General features: G+C 36.6%; 1 protein-coding gene across 3 annotated transcripts; it reads right to left on the bottom strand.

Annotated features, from left to right (window-relative positions):
- Nucleotides 1-6,841: 6,841 nt before the first annotated feature.
- LOC149219105 (chalcone--flavanone isomerase-like) lies at nucleotides 6,842-12,483 on the bottom strand. 3 transcript variants are annotated; one of them, XM_089384263.1, is made up of 9 exons: nucleotides 12,328-12,483; nucleotides 11,988-12,100; nucleotides 11,752-11,910; nucleotides 10,862-11,082; nucleotides 10,615-10,767; nucleotides 8,399-8,522; nucleotides 8,161-8,319; nucleotides 7,832-8,052; nucleotides 6,842-7,278 (listed from the first exon to the last, which is right to left on the bottom strand). In XM_089384263.1, exons 1-9 carry the CDS (start codon nucleotides 12,333-12,335, stop codon nucleotides 7,108-7,110), a joined length of 1,329 nt encoding a protein of 442 aa, XP_089240389.1. In that variant the 5' UTR covers nucleotides 12,336-12,483; the 3' UTR covers nucleotides 6,842-7,107. The 3 variants fall into 3 exon arrangements, with proteins under 3 accessions (XP_089240389.1, XP_089240390.1, XP_089240391.1); XM_089384264.1 differs by having other exon boundaries at nucleotides 12,219-12,374; XM_089384265.1 differs by having other exon boundaries at nucleotides 11,988-12,095; nucleotides 12,219-12,372.
- Nucleotides 12,484-22,851: the final 10,368 nt, after the last annotated feature.

Genomic DNA, 22,851 nt, shown 5'->3' with positions numbered 1-22,851 from the left:
TTGAAGACCCACCATGTTCCAAATATCGATATGAGGAAGTTTGATGGCAAGGAACCCGTAACATGGATACTACAAATGGAGCACTATTTCGATCTCCATAATGTGAAAAACACACAAAAGATACGCATTGCACCTTATATTTGGAACCCAATCAATTTGTATGGTACCGATGACTTTGCTCTCGTAAACAAATTGTCACTTGGTCAATTTTTATGGAGGAAATGATAGCACATTATGATGATACAAAAAAACACCTTCTTTAGCCAATTGATAAATCCCAAACAAAAGGGTACAATGGGGGAGCACATTGAGGACTTCCAAAAATTGAATATAAGGGTAAAAGATATTCCAGAGGAGCACAGGATTGATGTGTTCATAAGGACTTTAAAGGATAACATTGGAGAAGGCATTTAGGTTGGAAAGAAAAATTGAAAGCAAAATTATAATAACAAGGAAGCCTACCACTCACAACTATAAAGATGGAAGTGTTGCCGCACCCAGACTTCCACAACCTACAAGGTTGACACCTCAACAATTGGAAGAAAAAAGAGCAAAAGGGCTTTGTTACGGTTGTGATATCAAATACATTAAAGGTCATAAATGTGCTGAGAGGAAATTATTTTACATAAATTGCGAAGAGGAGGAAAAAATAAACAAGAAACATCAAAAGAAAAGGATATACACCATGAACCAACCCTAGAAAAAGAAAAAAATGAATCTGACCATATCTTGTAATGCATTGGCAAGAATTACCACTCCTTAAACTCTCAATATAGAAGAAAATATCAAGAAGAAAAAAGTAATAGTGTTGATTGATTCGGGCAGTACCCATAATTTTATCCATTGTAAGATAGCTAAGGAATTGAATTGCTTCCTATATCCAGCACCAGAGTGTCAAGTAATGGTTGCAAATGGAGGAACCATAAATTGCTCTTGAAAGTGCCATAATATCAAGCTATCCATGGGAGAATATCTATTGAATAGTTCAATGCTTTCCATTCCAATGGGTGGTGTTGATGTTGTACTAGGAGTCCAATGGCTACAATCTTTGGGTACAATAGCTTTTAATTTTCAAGAACTTTTCTTGAAAAAAAAATCGGAAGGAAGTTGAATTAAGGGGTATCGCAGGGGAACCGGGAAAGATAATCAGCTCTAACAACATGACTAAGCTTCTAAAGAAAAAACAACGAGACGTAATTGCACAATTATGTTCACTAGAGGTTCCCACATCGAAATCATATATTTCTCAAGATCTCCAAAAAGTTTTGGACAATCATTCCAAGGTATTTGAAACTCCCAAAGGCCTCTCACTTATTCGTGATCATAATCATGTTATTCATTTGATTCCAAGAAGTGTTCCTCCAAACATCAGGCCTTACAGATATCTATATGCCAAAAAGTGTTAAATTGAACGTATGGTTGCAGAAATGTAGAGGCTGGTATAATTCAACCTAGTCAAAGTTCTTTCTCTGCTCCAGTAGTATTGGTGCACAAGAAAGATGGATCATGGCACATGGGTCTGGAATATAAGGAGCTCAACAAGCTCACTATTAAAGATAAATTTCCCATTTCTGTCATTGATGAATTATTGGATGAATTCCATGAAGCAATTTATTTCACCAAGTTGGATCTTCGTTCAAAATATCATCAAATCAGAATGAAGACTGAAGACATTCCAAAAACAACATTTAGAACTCATGAGGGTCATTATGAATTTTTGGTCATGCCTTTTGGCCTTACCAATGGACCTTTTACATTTCAAAGTTTGATGAATTCCATTTTCAAACCCTTAGAAAATTTGTGTTAGTATTTTTTGATGATATAATAATCTACAGTAAGTCTTGTAAGGATCATGTTCAACATGTTGACTGGGTGCTCAAACTATTGGAGGAAAAGACAATTATATGCAAAAACCTCCAAATGTTTCTTTAGAGTACAAGAGGTGGAATATCTGGGTCATGTTGTATCTCATGAAGGTGTTAAGGTAGACCCTCACAAAATTAAAGTCATTAAGGATAGAAAATCCCCACATCCATAAAGCATCTGCAAGGATTTCTTGGGTTGATAGGGTATTATCGCAAGTTTGTTAAGAATTATGGGAGAATAGCAACACCTCTAACAATATTACTAAAGAAAGATGCATTTTCTTGGACTTCAAAAACGACAAAGGCCTCTGAACATCTTAAAAAAGCAATGTGCCAAGCATCGGTCTTAGGTACGCCAAACTTCACAAAAACCTTTATTGTGGAATGTGATGCCTCAGGAAATGGAATTGGTGTTGTTTTAGCGCAAGAAGAAAGACCCAATGCTTTTGAAAGTCATCCAATCAAAGGAAAGTATTTACACAAAGCTATTTATGATAAGGAAATGTTGACAATACTACATGCACTTAAGAAATGGCGACCTTACCTGATGGAAAGGCACTTCAAGGTAAAACAGATCATGATAGTCTTAAATAATTTTTAGAACAAAGATTATCTTCAGAAGAGCAACAAAAATGGGTCAAAAAGATGTTGGGTTATGACTTTGAAATCATCTACAAAAAAGGGAAGCAAAATGTTGTTGCAAATGCACTCTCAAGAAAGGACGAGGATGTGGAAGCATTACTTTGTGCAATTTCTATTATCCAACCAGATTGGATAAACGAAGCAAGGGATGAATGGAAGAATGACAAAGAAGTGTGAACACTCATTCAAAAGTTACAGCAAGATCCCAGTACATATGATACATTTAGCTGGAAAAATGATTCGTTATGGTACAAAGATCGCTTATACCTCTATAAGAATTCCCAACTCAAACAAAAGATTTTTCAAGAATTGCACACCTCTCCCTTAGAAGGGCACTCAATATTTTTAAAAACTTACCACGGGGTTAAGAAGGATTTTTTTGGGACAACCTTAAATATAATATTCAAACGTTTGTGGTGGAATGTTTGATTTGCCAACAAAATAAAATTGAAACAATTAAGACCTCGGGTCTGTTACAACCTTTATCTATTCCAAGTCAACGTTGGGAGAAGCTTTCAATGGATTTTATCACAGGTTTACCCAAGTCTGAAGGAAAGAGTTTCATCATGGTGGTAGTTGATAGACTTACCAAGTATGCACACTTTTGTGCATTATCTCATCCATTTAAAGCTAGTACAGTCGCTACTGCATTTATGGAAACAATTCAAAATCTACATGGAAACCCAAAGATTATTGTAATCGACAGAGATCCCATTTTCACTGGAATTTTTTGGACAGAATTATTTTCTTGTCTCGGTACTCAGTTAGCTCATAGCTCATCCTATCATCCTCAATCTGATGGGCAAATTGAGATAGTGAACAAATGTTTGGAAGGATATCTTCGTTGCTTTGTATATGATAAACGGACACAATGGGTCATGTGATTGTCTCTGGCTGAAAGGTGGTATAACACTTCCTTCCATACTCTAGCAAAAATGCCCCCATTTATGGCACTTTATGGATATCATCCACCATCCATCACATCATATTTAAGAAGAAATTCTAAGGTTCAAGCAGTGGAAGATCACATCGAGCATCAACAACAAGTTCTCCAACTCTTAAAGGATAACCTCACTTTGGCGTAGAATAGAATGAAACAACAAGCAAATCAACATCGCAACAAAAGAAGTTTTGATGTAGGTGACTGGGTATTTCTACGAGTACAACCATACAAACAAATGTCCCTCAAGCAAGCTAAGAAGGATAATAAATTATCACCAAAGTATTATGGTCCATACAAGGTGTTACAAAATATTGGTACTAGGCATACAAATTGGAGCTCTTACATCTTCCGAGTGCACCCAGTTTTCCATGTTTCATGCTTAAAGAAGGTTATAGGTGACAAGCTCCCAGTTCAAACAATATTGCCAGAACTCAACGAGGAAGGAAAAGTCATATTGGAACCTAAAGCAGTCATGGAAACAAGAAACCAACAACTACGAAATTGATCAATTTCAGAGTATCTCATCAAGTGGAAGAACTTACTCACTAAAGATTCCACATGGGAGGATGAGAATTTTATACAGAAGCATCCAAAACTACTCAAACGTTGAGGACAACACTTTTGAAAGAGAGAGGCATGTTAAGTCGCTATAATACTAGTGTATTCCCTTATTATTATTGGCATAGTAGCCCCTTATTGTTATTGTTGTGTCCATGTTATCCCCATATTATTATTATTGTGCCTCATAGAAATCCACTATTGTTATTGTTGTGCCCATACATTAATATTGTTATGTTGGCTTTGATTATATTGTGAACACTTAGACTCCTATATATAAAAATGAGGTTTTGTCATTTGTATCATCCAAGAATTGTTCATTTGTGTAATGTAAAGAAGGTTGCCCCCCTCGAAGAGGCTGATTTTGAAGTCATTGATCTCTCTTTTCTTCTATTTTGTGAGTTGGTTGCATAACAGATTTTATCCTTCCTCAATGGATTTTATGTATAAATAAAGCCTCAAAGGGAAAAAGAAGGAAGGTTGTTTATTATTGTAATAGAAGAGATCAATGATTAGTTTTTGAGAGATTAAGAGAGCTAATTTCTAATAGATTTTTTGATGTGAATAAAGAATTGATGGTTCTTAAATTGTGGTACATCTTAGCTTGATCTAATCTTTCCTGACAACATTGACCACTTGAGAAGGGCCCCTTAGTGTGGGTAAGTGCTGCTATATTTCATTTGTTCAATAGTTAGCATTATATTGTGTATTTAATTTGATTTCCTCTCTTCTTCCTTTGTGCGGTTGTATAGTTTCAGATTTGCTATTGTTTATATATGTGATAAGATACATCATTTATATGACTGAGTGTTTCGTCTCTCGTTGCTTCCATTTGTTATACATATCTTTGTGTTCACACACAATAAACATAAAATTTGCATTGTGGTTTGGGGTCTAATTCAATTTAACCTCTTCATCATAACCCTATTATTATTAGTAATTTCAATCTTGAATTTGTGTTTTACTTGAAATTGAAATTTTTTGTTTTGGGTTTTGATATAGAGCAGGTCTGTGACAAAGTATAATCTGAATATCTTGTGAATATCTCATTTGTGAAAGTCTTTTTCTTTTAAACAAAGCTTTGATATCTTGGTATGATAGTACAAGGTGTGAGTTACTCATTGAAGATATTACTTTGAATCCTGTGATATATCTTGAATATAATATGAATGGATAATGATACTTGGAATGTTATGGCTATGTAATGATTTTTTTGCAAGTATTATGATCTCACTAATTGGTGTGAATCTCATTTGGTTGCATATATGTAAAGAAGTCATGGATTAAAAACAATGTTTAGACTTAGGCTAGTTTCCTTGCTCGAGCATTTAGCAATTAGTCACTAGCAATCTGTACTTCATTGTTTAGTATAGTTTTTGAATGAGGTTTCATTTCAAGCATTTTCTTTACATGCCTTGTTTTTTCTTTCAGCATTTAATATAGTTTTTTAACGAAATTTCCTTTCAAGCATTTACTTTACATGCCTTGATTTTCCTGTCAACATTTGGTTTTAACAAGTTTTGGAACTAGAACTAGAACCTCTTTACTAGTTGATCCAACCTACATTGAACACTTGAGCACCTGTCATGAACAGTGAAATATAGTAGTTCTGGAGCCAAACTAGGGGAACGAGGGCAGAGGCTAGATTAGGTAGGCCTACAACTCATCCACATTTCCAGTCAAGTTTTAAAAGTTGGTTTTGTATTCTCAACTAGATTAACTTAGGCTCTAATCTTGCATTTCCTGTGTTTGCATCTCTAAGTCTTACGATCTCGAGGTGGGCTTTGATCCACTTATGTGTGCACGGGACACATAATCATTTTTAATATAGTTTCTATGGGTGCAACCACACATTCAATCACTACCTCAAAGTGCCCCTGTGGCTTCAAGGTTAGGCCCTCATGGGAATTGAACCTTGCTCAATAATGAAAAACTCTTTGCTTTCCACTATTGGATCCAACATTTTTATACTGTTGTATTGAAACTTGCTTTAAAATGGTGCAATTCTAAAAGAGATTTGCATCTCAAGAGATTTGATCCCTCCCATGGTTGGTAGATCCAAGGATAAAATGGAACTAGACTGATTTAATATCCCTTTTAAATAAATTATATATTATATTACACTGAATAACATAAGTCATTTTTATTTTTACTATTATTTCATTTTTATTTATTTATGTTATTTTATCACAACTGCTGATGGCAAGGACTAATCTGAATTAAATGCTATCGTAACTGCGGAAGATAAGGCATAATAAAGCCTTGCTGGTGGCAGGGACCAATATGAATTAAATGTACAGTAACTGCTGAAGGTAAGGGTCTAACAAAGCCTTGCTGGTGGCAGGGATTAATCTGAATTAAATGCTATAGCAACTGAAGCTAAGGGTCTAATAAAGCCTTGCTGATGGCAAGGATTGATATGAATTAAATGCTATAGCAACTGAAGGCAGAGACTAATAAGCCTTCGAGTGGTTATAATCCTGGTGCACATTACCTCTGTCCATATAAATTTGAAGTCGACTCGTTGTCTAATTGAAATTTGAAGTTTACTCGCAATCAACTGGTCATATTCTTGGTGCACATTGCCTCTCTCGATACTAATTGAACTTTGAAGTCCAGTTGGTATGTCATTGGTCAAGCCACTGTTTCTGTGATTTCAGTGGTTTGTTTTATTCATCATAACATATTCATAAGAAAGTGAGAAGCACTGTAATTTCTGTTGTGCTAAAGACTAATCTCTTCCCAATGTCGGTAGATGCAATAGTCTTGAAATAATGTGGTTGAAGTGGATGCCATATTAAGTGAAAACATTGATACCCATACTGGACATTGATGACATTAGATCATAGAGATAGAGATAGAATATATATTATATAGTGTACATGGTGTTAACTCAAGACGGGGTTCATAGCACTGAAGCAGTAAACAAAACATTTTAAAACAAAAATTGAAGCATACATGGAATTCATTATTCATCGTATGGCAGAAATTTGATGACGGGCGGCCATGCTCCTAGATGGAAAGGCCTCAAATAACTGAACCCCGCTTTAATCACCATGACAGAGTTCTATCCCAGCCAGATTTCTTTCCTCCACTTCCTCAATCGATTACTGTCCAAACTTGAAAGAGTCGAGCCGCCAATGCAGCTCTGGCTGCTGGAGATACACCATTTTTCCCAATAATTGAAGCCAAAACTCCTTGCGCAAGCACTCGGTTCTTTATCACTGCTCTGCCCTTCTCCGGAATCGAAGAGTCTTCAGAGAATGCAATCTGCCATTGCCCACACGATTTCTCAGACATATACAATCAATCAAAACTTATTCACATATTCTTGATAATTTTAATTTTTAAGTGCAAGGCATTAAATTAGCAACGGTGGTGTGTCATGGAGTATCATGTAAAACTATGAGATTCAATGTTCGAAGTCCCAATTAACGCATCCCAGGTCTATGGACCAATGTTCGAATTCCCCAATTAACGCATCCCCATGTCTGTGGACCAATGTTCAAATTCCCCAATTAACGCATCCCATGTCTGTGGACCAATGTTCAAATTCCCCAATTAATGCATCCCATGTCTGTGGACCAATGTTCAAATTCCCCAATTAACCCATGCCAATGGACCCAATTAAGCCGTGTCTATAGAAAGTGTTTCTATATCTGTATCACACGAATATAAAACCCATACAAAATCGACCCAGTTACTAATCAAAGGATTCATCTCAAACCAGTTAGCATATCAAACCAGATACCTACTAATAGGAAGTAGCCAAAATGCAGAGCAATATTGAGCACAACCAACCTATTAAGCTGCGCTTACTTACCGCCAAGCCTGTGGGCGAAATCGTGAAGAGAATGGAAGATCCAGGGGGGAAATTCTGATCCTTGAATGCCTTTTTGAAATCTTCGATGGCCTCAGCTTCGGCCTTGCCATATATTCCTGCAGCCTCCCATGCTGCCTTGCAGCCCTCGGCGACCTTTTCAGAGTACTGAATTCCGGTTAACGGGAGAACCATGGTTACTCTCGTGAATTTTTCGTATTCGCCTGCCCAGGTATTCCACACACCGCTATTACTCTGACGTAATTGTTACAGGGCTTTATAAAGATTTAGTTTGTCAACAGAGCACCAAAATGGAAATTAAAACTGCTTACAGGTAACAATGTCCATGAAGAACTCTGCACTATCATTCAATTCCTCAATCGTCTTCCCTTTCCACTTGCTTGCGAGGTGAGGAATGATGGCGCTGTCGATGTAAATTCCAATTGCCGTAAAGGTGATGAACTTGCCTTCGATCGGTAGCTGTCGAACACCTGCAACATCCACCTCAAAAGCTAAGAACTCAAACAATCAATTCTTAACAGAGCAACCTTTAATTCAAAAGCTGTTTACCAGCTCCTCCCAGTACGAGGTCTTTTGTGGCCCCCGGGGGTCGAACCGTGGGTGGAAATGCGATGCCCTCAAGCTCCACGCCGTTGAGCACAGTAGTGAAACAGCGGTCCAGCTCGGGAAAATACTGTTAAACAAATGAATTCATTAGAAATTTGCGCGTGGACAAATCGATGAATCTGCAGGAAATATTATTCCCACGTACCGTATAATATGGGTTTTCACTCGTTCAAGAAATAAGTGTAAAATGGGCTTTGCTCTTTTATTGGTAATGTTACAAACATGGTCTTCCTAAAAGAACCCATAATGGCTGTTAAGATGTGATAGAGTCACAATTCATCAAGTGAGATGTCCATATGCACAGAGTGGAGAGCATGTCCTTTAACACACAGCTTTAGTTTTGTCCATTGGGTTAAGGTCATACAGCCATGAGAGTTTAACTAGTCCAAGTTTGGTTTTCAAGGCATTACTCTATAGACTGTATAGACTTTACAGGAGAATCCCAAAACATGTCCCTTAACAAAGAGCTTTATTCTTGTCCACTGAGTTGGGTCAAAACGCAGTTGGAGTTTACTACAATTACCCCAAGTTTCATTTTCAGCCCATACCTGAGTGAACTTTACCTGAGAATCCAAAAAATGTCAAGTCCTAAGAGCTTCGATCTTGTTTCTGTCAAAAATTGGGCAGGTGGTCTCTGCTTCTTGCTGTCGTCATAAATTAATATAGGGAATTCAACATATAACGAGCATCTAACGATATAAATCTTGGTCTGATTTATGATTGGGAAAAGGTCCCCATGTCCTTTAACAGAGTTTAATTTTTTGTTGGCTGAGTTTCATTGTTAGATCCATAGAAGTTTACTATAACTCATTCAAGTTTGGTTTTTCAGAATCCCCAAAGCAACACGCCTGACGAGTTTCAATCCTGTTTCAGCTAAATATTGAGAGGGTGGATTCGGCTTCTTGCAGTCTAGTTCATAAATTACTAAATGGAAAATATAACCAGCGTATACCCATCTAAATATTGGCCTGATATATGGGTGACAAAGAGTGTTTCAATGGAATTCATAATTGAAGAGGATGCATGCATTTCCATGTTCAGAAGCTGAAGATTGCAAAGTTGGGGATCCGGGGATTTCGGTAAAATCTATATAGGATTTACCTATGAATCCCCAGAACATCAGGCATTAGGAATTTCAAACCTGTTTCAGGCAAAAAGTGGGAGAATGGTTTCTGCTTTTTCAGTGAAGTTCATAGAATATTATATGAAAAATATAACTAGAGTATAACCATTTAAATTTGGGTCTGACATGTGGTTGGCAAAGGACTTTTTTCAATGGGAAGGTGGTTTCTGCTGCTTGCAGTGGAGTTCATAAATTACTATATGGAACACATAACCAGAGTATACCCATCTAAATCTGGGTTTGATAAGTGGTTGACAAGGGGTTTTTTCAATGGAATTAATAGAAGATGAATTTCCATGTTCAGAAACTCAAGGTTTCAAAGTTGAGAATCAGGGATTTCAATATTCCTAATTTCCTACAGAAGAATTTACCTGAAAATCCACAAAGCTGCAGGTCTTAAGAGTTTCAATCCTGTTTCAGCCTTCTTGCAGTGTTCACAGGGGACAAAAAAACTAGCATTTACCCATTTAAATCTTGGTCTGGTATATGGTTGAGAAAGAGTTTTTAATAGAATCCATTAATTGAAAAAGCATTTCCATGTTCAGAAGCTCAAGGTATCAAAGTTAGAGAATCTGGGGATTTCAATATTCCTATCTAGAATTTACCTGAGAATCCCAAAAGCAATAGGTCTTAGGAGTTTCAATCCTGTTTCGGCCAAAAATTGGGAGGATGGTTTCTGCTTCTTGCAGTGGTGTTCATAGATCCAACATAGACCCATCTAAATCTTGGTCTGATATGTGGTTGAGAAAGGGTTATTTAATGGAATTGATAAAAAAAATATGCATTTCCATGTTTAGAAGCTCCAGTTTTCAAGGTTAAAAATCTGGGGATTTCAATATTCCAATAGTCTATGAAATTTTACATATACACCCTCACTTTTTAGCCTTGAAGTTCATATGGTTGTGTTACTGTCCACATTCAACGCACCCAATGCACAAACCAAAAACAAACATGTGGATCACTGCAACTTCCAAACTGTATCAATGCAAAATTTTCATATATTCCCATACAATGAATTTTATTTCTAGGCACTTACCAGCTTGGAGACCCGATCTGCGATTGAAGCCTTGGCGGCAGGAGATACACCACTTTTGCCAATGATAGATGCGAGGACCCCTTCAGCCATGATCCTGTTCTCTATCACTGTTGTGGCCTTCTCGGGAATCGAACCATCTTTAGAGAACGCAATCTACCAACACAAACTAATTAATCAACATCCTTCCATAGACAGACCGAAACAAGAGATTATGAATTCTGCAGGATGAGATAGTGATCATACATACCACTAACCCGCTAGGCGAAATAGTAAACAAAATGGAGGAACCAGGGGGGAAATTCTGGTCCTTAAAAATCTCCTTAAACTGCTCGATCGCCTTGGCTTCAGCTTCGCCATATATGCCTGCAGCTTCCCAAGCTGCCTTACACCCTTCGCTCACTTTTTCAGAGTACTGAGCTCCAGAGAGCGGTAAGATGAGTGTTACTCTCACGAATTTCTCATATGGACCTGCAAGTTTCCGATTCCCACAGCCACCTCACTTCAGACTTTTAAGAGAAACAAAATGCTTTCAGAGTTCTAAGAGAAGCAAAATTTCAGACTTCTAAGAGAAGCAAAATGCTTTCAGACTCCTACGAGAAGCAAAATGCTCTAAGGTCAATAAAGAAAACAAAACCTCAATCTCGAATGTATTATACCCCAAAAACACATTTCAAATGTATTAAGATCCAAGAACTCAAAGGCAATTATCCATAGATATCAATCTTTAATCAAAACAATAAACCAGAGTATTCCACAAATACCAAATCATTGGTAGAAATTCCACCCATGTAACTCTATGTGGAACTGAGGTGCAGCTTGGCAGAGGAGAAAGGAGATTTTACAATTGTAAAATCCATTCTATGTATATCATATGGTTGATTTATACACTCACAGTATAAAGGCTAAGCAAGCATGCATATTCACATTCCACTAAACAACCATTATTATATATAATAATATGATATGATAGTAAGAACACATCACTTTCTGTAGAAAACCTTTCCATAAAAATAATGGTAGGTTGAGACTTATATGCACAGATAAACAGAAATTTAACTGTTATATTCATAACAGTTTTAACCTAAGCATATATTAAACCCCAAGAGGAATCTATGCCCATGAACATAACAAGCTTACATGTGACAATGTCCATGAAAAAATCCACCCTATTCACCAGCTCTTCGGCCGTGCTGTGCTTCCATTTGAAACCAAGATGGGGGATAATGGACTTCTCGATATAAACACCAATTGCTGTAAACGTGACGAATTTCCCCTCGATCATGAGCCCTCGAACACCTGCAAATACAAGAAGAATTATGGCAAACAGAACTGAGAAATCCCTTGGAGCTGCATGGGCATAGGCAGTGCCTTACCAGCTCCTCCGAGAACGAGTTCCTTGCTGGATCCCATGGGCGCCACAGTAGGAGGAAACGTGACGCCTTCAACATCCATCCCACTGGCCACTGAACCCACCGTCATTGCTGCTCTGCATTCGATTTAGACAATATTAATGCAGCATAAATCTGGCACAGATACAATTCAAACTCCAAACATTCGGGAAAATTAACTGCAGAAATTAAGGAGCCCTTTGACAGAGAGCTTACAGATATTATGAGAGTTTGAATCGAAACCAGTTTCTGAAAACGCCCACCCCAAAATCAAAAATGGCTTGCATGCATTTGGGATTTGGGTATAGACGGTTTGATTACTTACGGTTCCATTATTTATAATGGAGGGAAGACCCAGACAGACGAGAAATTGAATGTATGAAGAGCCGCTGCATCTACCATCTGCACGTGGCGATTTATGGACCTCCAACAACCTTGCATTGTTTGTAAGGTTCAGCGCAACGGTAGGTATTTTCTTATTTTGAATATTTATATTTATAGGATTCGGTCCTTGGTATTGAGTTTCTTGACCTGAAGGTGCAGCTAAGCCCAGTGAAACCAAGAGATTTTTAGGTTTCTGAGCATAGGATATTGCGTCAAAGTTTTTGGGAAAAAGTTATGGAGGGGCAAGGATTGTGATTGTTTAAGAATATGTGGTTTTATGCGGAAGTTGTTGGGCCAAGGATTGTGATGGTTTAAGAATATGTGGTTTTATGCGGGGAGTTGTTTACTCTGGTTGAAGAATTGTCCGGTCGGTTAAAAATCGCTGGAATCTGGGCAAAAGAAAATCAAAAAATTTTGTAGATTCAGTGTTTGAATCATGTTTTTGATGGTGGAAATAAATTCAGCACCATTAAAAATGTTCAGGGCACTTAAAATTATGAATTTTGACAGTTTTTACTTGGATTTACAAAAATCCCTACCATATTGTTTCAAAAATTATGAATTTTTACAGCTTTTATTTAGATTTACAAAAATCTCTACCATATTTTTTCAAAATACAGGTGGAATTTCTATAATTTTCAGAGCAAAAAAGCATAATTTTTAAACTACCACTTTATGTGGGCTTTTTCAGGGTATTTTTTACACAATTTTAGTGTTAGTATGTTCTTTCATAGAATATTGGTGTTACTTTTCTCTTCTTTCTTTTTAATTTAATTTTAATTTTAACGCAATAGGAATATTTATTAATTTATTGTAATTTAATTGTCAAATTAGTAGTAAGAAAAATTATTATAATTTAATTGGTAAATTAGTGGTGAGTTAGTTATTATGAGGTGTTATACAGGGATGTACGTTGACTCATTATTGTTATTCGACAAAAATCACTCTATTTGGAATTATCTTAAATCACTCTATTTGGAATTATCTTTGTAGGATATTTAGCTATCACCAAAGGTTATAGATGAATGCAAGTTGATTCATCATTGTTATTCAATGAAAATCACTCTATTTGGAATAATCATTGTATGTATTTGTCATATGCCTTTGGGTTTTGGATCATTAATTTGTTTTTGACATCCAAATGGATGTTAACCAAGCAAAAATAATCTTCTACTTAAATTTATTTTTTTTTGTTAATTTTATTTAAAATAAAAATTTCAAATTTTATTGAAATTGAAAATTAGACTATTATTGGACAAAAATCATTCTATTTGGAATTATTTTTGGAGGATATTTAGCTATCATCAGGTGTTATACATGAATGCAAGTTGACTTATCATTGTTATTTAATGAAAGTCACTCTATTTGGAATTATCTTTGTATGCTTGTGTCACATGTCTTGAGGTTTTGGACCATTAATTTGTTTTTGACATCCAAATAAATGTTAACCAAGCAAAAATAATCTTCCACTTAAATTTAATTTTTTTATTAGTTTTATTTAAAATAAAATTTTCAAATTTTATTGAAATTGAAAATTAAAAAAACTGATATGTTATTTTATGAATTTAGGATATGACATGAATTATTTTTAAAATTTCCAAAGATTTAATTTAAGAGGGGTGAAATGCAAATCAAACTATAATTTAATTTTACTGAGAGAGAGAGGAAGGACACATATTTAAGAGGCTTATATTAATGAGTATGTATGGGGTTTAGCTCTAGGGCACTTTAACTTATAGATGAAATGGTTTTTTCATGAAAATCTAGCAATACAATTTCAAACAAGATTGTAATGTTTTGTTATTTAAAATATATTTTTCAACGTATAGATTCAGCACCTTGAAAAACTTTGGGATATTTGAATTTTACAGATTAAAAAACTTAAACTCAAATTTTCAAAAATCTATATCTGATTTTGATTAAATTTAACAAAAAAAAAATGTTTGTCATTTCAACCATACATTTAGTTTTTATTATTGATTTAAATTTTATGAGAAAATATTAAAGATGGGAATCACTAGTGGAAAAAATATTTTATGACTATTTAAAGTTAAATTGAGTCCCACATAATTTTAATAATATTCTAGAACTCGAGCATAGATCCATCTTAAGCACTGATATAAAATGAGCCAAGAGGGATGGAATTTCTTCGAGTGCAAAGTTATTTTAGAGTGCAAAATTCAATCTGTAATTTTTCTTTTTTCTTTTTTATTATTGTTCACATTTCTTTTCTATTTAGAGAATATTGTATTTTATTTTATTTGAAGTGGGACACGTGTCAACTCCAAGTTGAGCACAGAGATAGTTACACATAGCCTCTATACTAAATTGTAGAATGAGCATCTCGCCTCAATAAATTATCATTTTAATTAATATTAAAATCAACTCCAACATAAACTCATTGAGTCTCACATAATTTTAATAATAATATTTCATAACTAGATAAATAAATAAATTATTTTGAAATGTTGCACTAATCAAAAACATTACATAGTTATAAAATAACATGTTAACTTGTTAAATTAATTAATTTATAATTTATAAATAAATAATATATAATATTTATTAATTTATAATTTACAAATAAATAATATTTATAAAATTTGAATGAAAAAGGTTTATTTTTTATCTTTTATTAATTTAAAATAATATTTTTGTGGTTATAATAATTAAAATAAAAATGAAAAATGGCATAAAAATTCAAATTTTGTTTGAATTGAAAATAAAAATGTATGTTATTTCATGGAGTTAGGATATGATAAGAGTTAATTTTTTAAAGTTTTATTTTAAGAAGCGTGAAAAATCATAATTTTTTTTAAATTGTTATCAATCATATTCATAATTAAAAGAGTTTATATCTGATGTCAAGGTTTACATAGAAATCTCCAGATCCAATCCCACAAACACAAAGCGAAAGACTTATGATCTAACCATTTAAACCAAATATAATCATTATAGGACAAAAACCCAAGATCCTAGTAAAGAAACAATGGATTTATAACTTATCAATACAAACTTTCCACAAAAAAGTTATAGCAAAAACATATTGTTGTGGAAATTCAAACTCCAAGCAATTTTGACAATGCGCAGACAATTCTCCATGTATTGTGGAAGGCATTTGAAGCAAAACCAGTCCTTGAGGAGTCATGCAGTCACGAAGAAGAGCTCCTTGTTATCTGCCAAATGACCTTCCCAAAAGAGCTCCTTGTTGTCTACCAGCATAGAGAAAAAGGAACAACCACCTTTAACACCATAGAAATCTATAATGAAAACCATTCCAAAATGTTGCAAGACACCAAAGTTGGCACCAAAAACGCATTGTTTCCCTTCCAACACTGAGAAACGTGACGATAATAGTTGCAGAGAGATATAAAACACAACAACCACTTGACATAGATTTTGTGCCCCTATCAAAATTCAGATGTGCTTGGTTTCCAGAGAAAGCAAAATATATGGTGCACACAAAAGCCAAACCATACAATGCCCCATAACAGATATAAAAGGTAGATTGTCCTATAGAAACCAAGTTGTAGCATATGAAGACTAATAACAAAATACTTGAAGATAACGCCATCACTAATCATGGTTCAAAGAAATTGAAACATGCAGCTCCTTGCCCTCATCCGGAGCAAGGTCAGCGAAGTCTCTAGAAGCACAATCGCTCACCATAAAGCCTTCCACTCAAGTCAGATGTTGGTTGACATTATCCATACAGAAGCGTAGATTTCCCAACATATGCTTGATATCCTTCAAAGAAGAAAAAACATTATAGTTCTCCACCTGCTTGTCCTTAAAAATAAGGCACAAGAGGGTAGCCATTTGTTTATGGAGTGTTAAGGAAATCATAAAATGTAGTTGTTGCTTCTGAAAACGACTAGGGTTAGTTACCCATTGCATATCCTTCTCTGCCAATTCAGAATCTGAGTGATACGGTCTATCTCCAGATTCTTTTGCCTCCAACAATAGAAGTTCCTTATGCACCTCCAAAGGCACAACATCGAAAAAAGTTGCCACAAAATCGTAGGCAAAAGGGTAGACCCTTTTATGCCCAAAATTAATACCACTCCCCTTCTAGAGCTCATTCTTTGCCTTAGATGCATGATAAATGACACCAAGGAGCATTGACAACAAGAATAAGAAGAATGTCTACCGAAAAGACTGCAAAAGGACAAGGCAAAGGACCACTAAAACTGATTCTGAAAACAACAATATCGTCACCCACAGAGCACGCAGCCAGGCCCAAGGCCAACCAATAATCCAAGCTACCACAGTGTAATGACATAACATAATACAAATACCATCAACAAAAACACCTAAGAGCAAGAAGTTCTCCAGCAATACTACAAGGCAAGCCCAAAATGTGAATTAAACTTGGGAATTTCATAGTAAACCCCTGCCACTAAAAAGGTTGCCTCAAATGAAACAAACACAGAAATACAGGGCCTAGCACATCCCTGTAATAGGCCATTTTGTCACATCCGATCAGTGAGCCTCCTAATGGGATCAATCAACATCATATTTCCCCTTGTCACCATCTTGCACAAATCCCTAAGCATGTTCCCTTCATCTCCCATAATTTCAGCCCTAAACTACATCATCTGAGCCAGTTTTAGGACCAACGCTCCTTGTATGCCTACTGGGGTGCGATCACCTACAGGTTACTCCACAGTGGCCTGCGTTGGTCACCAATAGGTTGTTCCCCTTTGCACGTGCATTAGTTCTAGAAATCCGGGAGAATTATCGGGATTTCGAAAGCTTCCCCTTTTAGGAGTTTCCAGATGTTGTTTTAACTACTTACCTTGGATAAAACATGCAGATCCTATCGTTCCCTACTTTGGATTTTTCACCACTTATCCTTTGATCATATCCCTCCATCAAAGGTGGATCTCAAATCTTATGATGGTAATTGGATAAGGACTCCCAATTTACCCTACTTCTCTATATGTTCCCAGCCTTCTATGTGGTTAGGGTTGGCTTTTGGAGAGTGATTATGCCCTTATGTTGCTGTGGTGAGTGGTTATTATCTCATGCATTTAGGGTGATTGGAGGTGCATATTGTGACAAGGAAAGGACAAGTCAACAACTTGGAGAAGCTCTTCTACAAGATCAACTGCTAAACTGCATCATCTGAGCCAATTTTAGGACCAATGATCCCTGTATGCCTACTGGGGTACGATCACCTACAAGTTGATCCACTGTGGCCTATGTTGGTCACCAACAGGTTGCTCCCCTTTTCAACTGCGTTGGTTCTAGAAATACGGGACAATGGTTGGGATTCTTGAAGCTTCCCCCTCTAGGAGTTTCCAGAAGTTGTTTTAACTACTTACCTTAGATAAAACATTCTGATCTTATCCTTCCCTACTTTGGAGTTTTCACCATTATCCTTTGATCCTATCCCTCTATTAAAGGTGGATCTCAAACCTTAGAATGGTAATTGGATAAGAACTCCCAACTTACCCTATTTCTCTATACATTCCCATCCTTCTATGTGGTTGGGGGTTGGCTTTTGGCGAGTGATTATGCCCTTATTCTTATGTGGTGAATAGTTATTATCTCATGCATTTATGGTGATTGGAGGTGCATATTGTGACAAGGAAAGGACAAGTCAACAACTTGAAGAAGCTCTTCTACAAGATCAACTGCTACTTATGGTTGTAATCTCCTTCCATTTATATTAATGAAAAGAATTCATTATTTTCCTATATGTGATGTTTTTATTTCACTTATTTCAATACCATGTTGATCTATTGAATTACGTACTTAGATGACACTGCATAGATCTCTTAGTTTCTTAGATTTTGTTATCTGACTGTGCAGGTTCTAATTTTTCCATTTGGAGCTGGAATTGGAGCTTCCAAGCTAAAGAAGGAACGAAGTGTGCAAAGGATTCCAAGTAGGCGTCACTTTGTCATCTATTTACTTTAAGGAAAAGCATTGTGTTCGTTGTCTCTCTTTTGTTCTAGGTTAGCCACTGACCTAAGGGAGATACTTTTGTCTGCAATCGTAAATCTTGTATAACAATCCCATTCTAAAATCTTACGAAACAATATAACCCCAATGACCATAAACACCCACCGATGAAGTAGAAAATTACTCAAAGACACAGGAGTTAAAAAGACAAACATGTTATCATCATTACGCACACCATAAACCAAACACACCCGCTAGCGAAACATAGAATTTCTCACCAACTTAACAAATAAAAGGGCAAGCATACTACCTTCAGAACATTGAGCCCATGCAAATAACTAGAGACCTACGATACTCACCAGCTGTTAAAGGAAGACCATGGTCCAATCAGAAGAAAGGGTCCAAAAAAACCTGTGTCGTAGACATGGAATATAACAGTATGGTCCTAGGGGGTAGACAAAATTGGTGGGCAAGGAGAAATCCTTGCCTTTACTCGCACATAGCTCGTACGTCAACCAATGTTTCATGTTGAGCATTTAAAGCTAAAAACCACTCCCACATCAAACCCTGCCATCTTAACTGTCCACTGACATGCTTTTACTCCGAGATGATGAGTGTGAGTAAAGCACACATCACAATGCATATTATAAATGTTGAGGGACACCCCATTGGGGGGAAACCATAATTACACTGATAGGCATTCTATTATGAGGTTCTTCTCGGTGATACTATAGAGATTCGTCGTCCTCCATTATAGATATTTGGATCACATTCCAATGAAATCATGGTTTAATCGTGCTCAAGTGTGTAAGTTAAGGTCACCTACTATGTCGTAACATATATATCAAATTGGTTTTTACTTAGAACATTGATCCCACCTCTGAGCTTGTTTTGAACAAAGTCCAGTGTTCCCGATATTGAGTCACTTTTGACAACCATTTCACTCCCTGTACTAATTGTTTTTTCCACGTCAATTTCATTCAACTTTTTAAACTCATACTTCGCCTTGATCAAACCAGTGGACTTATTCCTCACCTTCTTTAATAAGGCAGAAAAATATACCAACACATGCTCCATCTTTCACGAGACTATTAGAGCTCACATTTCTATCTTTAAAACAAGACCCTTTTGAAAGTAACTTGTTATTCAAACTCAAATATCAAAGAATTTAGATACTTTTTACCTGGATTGGCTATTGGGTAGAACCAGAAACTAAAAAATATGTGAAACTAAAAACCATAGAGCTTTTCTCTTTTTCGTGGATGATCGATCTAGAATGATCGAGAACTGGTCGATGGAATGAAGTGAGGATTATGGGAATGTAATGGATGGAATTATTGTATCAGATTGATATGGTTGTGTTCTAGCGACTACAACCACCCTCCAAAATTTTGCCTATGCTTCATTTTGGAGCCTCCCTTCTAAACCACAGCAACTCATCTTGCACTGAGCCTGGTATTGTGCTTTGATTGAGCCTCATACTTTGCATATTGACTTGTGTTTTCTTACTTGTTTTACTTTCTAACCCACAAGCTGATATCTTGACTTAGTGTTTTCACAGTTCCCGGCTTTCCATAGAGAACTACACAATTCTTGAGGGAAATTGGCCTTGCTCTTGGGAATTGCGCAGTCCTGACTGCCCGTGAGCCTTGAGCTCAAGAATTGCACAAAACTAGATGGAAACCAACCTTGAGCTAGGAAATTGCACAAACATGAGAGGCAACCCAAAGCCACTCTTCCCAGAATTTGCGCAGAACCCATTGTGCTCAGAAACTACTCAATGCATGAACCAGCGAGTTGCCCGATATTTCCCATAACTGCACAATATTTCTAGTAAATTCATGGCAGTTTTTCTTGAAAAAGAAAAAAGTAAAAAGCAAAAAAAACATCCCTTAAAATAGGGATATATTTTTAGCAACCCGAAGGAGGCACTTGAGTTAATTTCTAAAATTCCACCAAGTGTCACTTTTTCCTTAATTTTTGGCATTCATGTCATAAACCCTAACTTGAAAAAATCTATTTAATCGACGATGTTAGAGCTCATTTTCACATTCAATCTTAGAGATTTGGCAGTCTTGAGGAGATCAAGGAAACTTCAGTGCGACGGTCATCGCTTTTCCAGGTGAGTTTTGCTTTTCTAGTATTTTGTTGCTTTTTTGGTTGTTTTTTGTTGTTTAGCTTATGAGAGTGTTGTTTCACTTGTTTCTTTGAATGATTGTTGGTGTTTTAAATTTTTTTAGCTTGTATAAGTGTTGTTTCAAGTTTTAAATTGTCTTTCCCAAGTGTCGTGTGTGTTTTCCTGTTTTTGCACCAATGGTCGACGTTGCGATGACTCCCTTCACATGCTTCATTTTCCTTCAGTTTGATTGATTCCTACCCTTGTGTCACATGTATGCATCAACACTTAGTCCGATCTACACTCAACATCACATCATCCTTCATATCTGCCTTTTTTCACACTCCCCATGGGCATATTTGGGCCCCCCTTGCTCGGATCTCACACTTCATTGCATTCACTGCATAATCTGGGAGCTCAAGGCCTTTGCCTTGGCTTCTGGAATTGCTTAGAGCCTATCATATCCTGGCTCCAACTACACACTACGCAGTTCCAGGAGCCATCCTTCCATATTGGCCATTGACACTATGCAATGCACAGTCTCTCCGAGCCTTGGCCCAAGACTGAACTCCGCATTGCGTAGTTCCAGTCAGTAAGCTTCACAACTGACTGTTGGGACTGCGCAATGCATAGTTCCCACAGTCAACCAGTCACCTTTGACAGCCAGAATTGTACAATCCTTCCCATCATGAGCTTGACTTGTTGATTGATTTTGTCTTCAAGTTGCTTTGGTTTTTAAGCTGAGAATTTTTTTCCATGAGTGTCCTCTCTATCTCACAGGTACAACAGTTGTTGAGCATCTCTCAAGAAGTTATAATTAACATGGAATCCAAGATAGTTGCATCAAAGGAAATTGTCGAGAGCAGTACTAGGGAAGCAGTTGAGTAGATATCAATTGATCTACCAATTTACATAGATACTCAGTTGTTCATTGAGAAGGGTACCAAGTTAACATGGCAACAAATCAAAGATACTTTCGCAGAGGACTTCAAGGAAGCCTTAGAGGACTAACAGGTGTATATCAGTATCCAATGTCAGGCTTATACAAGGTTGCATGCAGGTACCTCGCCTTCCCATGTGTGGACATTATCAACTGGATTTTATCACACATAGATGAACAGACTATGACATTGAGCAGTGCTAGCAGAATAGAGCTTGCCACATTTAGGGCAGAGAAATTTCAACAAATGTATCATTTACCCTAGTCGGTGAAGCATATGGACTCATTTTTCTATGCCACCCATAGATTTGTGAACACTAGAGATATCATCAAGTGATGGGTGAAAGCACCATCAAAGTTTAGATGGACACCCAATCATGTTTACAAGACAAAGTCTCTTAGGAAGGCTTATCAATTCTTGATCATCTTTGCCTGCAAAATATACGATCAAGAGAACACATAAACCTTTCTTGAAGTTTGGGTAGTCGTACTGGACCAATTGGTGAGTGATGGGAAGCCATTCAAATGGTAATATTTGTTGGCTCGTCATTTGAATATCCATATGACTAGCACTCGGAATCCGCCCAAGAATGAGCAAGAAAGGTTTTACATCTATGTATACTTACTAGATGCAATCTGTGCCCAATAACATTTTCCTGGCATGAGTTGGACATGGACACCAAAAGACACTGTCGTCAACGTCTATTTCAAGTTGCTTTCTGATTGTAGCTATCGAGGAGTGATGGCAAGGAACTGACCATTTTATCATCCCGTTGTACAATATTATATTTGAGCAGGATCCACCTTGCAAGTCCCGAGAAGTAATGGAGGCAATCGTAAATATCGTAAATTGGTATGCCTCACTAGGTGGCACCTTCATTAGAGTGTTTGGCAGAGAGAAGCCTCTGCATGTTCTACCAAGGTATGCGACTGACAAGTTGATCATGTAAGAGGTTTCATATCATGTCTCCACAGGGTTATTAACAAGACTGCATAGGAAAAAGAAAGCATCATGGCCCGCTCTTCCTTTGCGGATCAGATTATACTAGATTAAGAGCTTGAAATATGCAGATGCTGAAGCTAAGGAGATCGTGAGATTCGAGTTCAGAACCAAAGACTTGAATCCGTATGATCCCCACTGTATTTTCAAGGACCATTGTGTGAATTTGTATTATCTATGGATCCATGAGACATTTCACTGGCACAAGGAGGACCCTAGGAGTTACTGTTACAATGCCTCTAAGCTCCATGAGTTGGTTAGTATAGAAACAACTTGGAATGTTTCTCTACAGACATAGCATCTCAAGAAGCAATAACAACAACAACAATAAGCAGCAATCCAGTGAAGGACAAGGGCAAGAGGAAGGTTGTTGAAGATCCAAAGGTAGAGAAAAGATGTAAGATGAAGGAAGATCCTCTCTTGGAGAAGGCATCTTTGGCAATGGAAGCAAAGAGGGCGCAACAGATAAAGAGAACAGAGCGAAGGAAGAGAGAAAATC

The sequence above is a fragment of the Pinus tabuliformis genome, chromosome Q (assembly GCF_031772625.1).
Source record: "Pinus tabuliformis cultivar Carrire ecotype Pingquan chromosome Q, CPIR1, whole genome shotgun sequence".
NCBI classification, from domain to species: Eukaryota; Viridiplantae; Streptophyta; class Pinopsida; order Pinales; family Pinaceae; genus Pinus; species Pinus tabuliformis.
Note: the sequence above shows the minus strand (reverse complement) of the source record. Positions and strands in the feature narration are given on the sequence as shown.

Bases quoted from the DNA above. Each gene is read 5' to 3' on its own strand.
- LOC149219105 (XM_089384263.1), bottom strand. The intron at 10,768-10,861 runs GTATGTATGATC...TTGTGTTGGTAG, and splicing joins TTTCGCCTAGCGGGTTAGTG to ATTGCGTTCTCTAAAGATGG. The intron at 8,053-8,160 runs GTAAGCAGTTTT...ATACCTGGGCAG, and splicing joins CTTCATGGACATTGTTACCT to GCGAATACGAAAAATTCACG.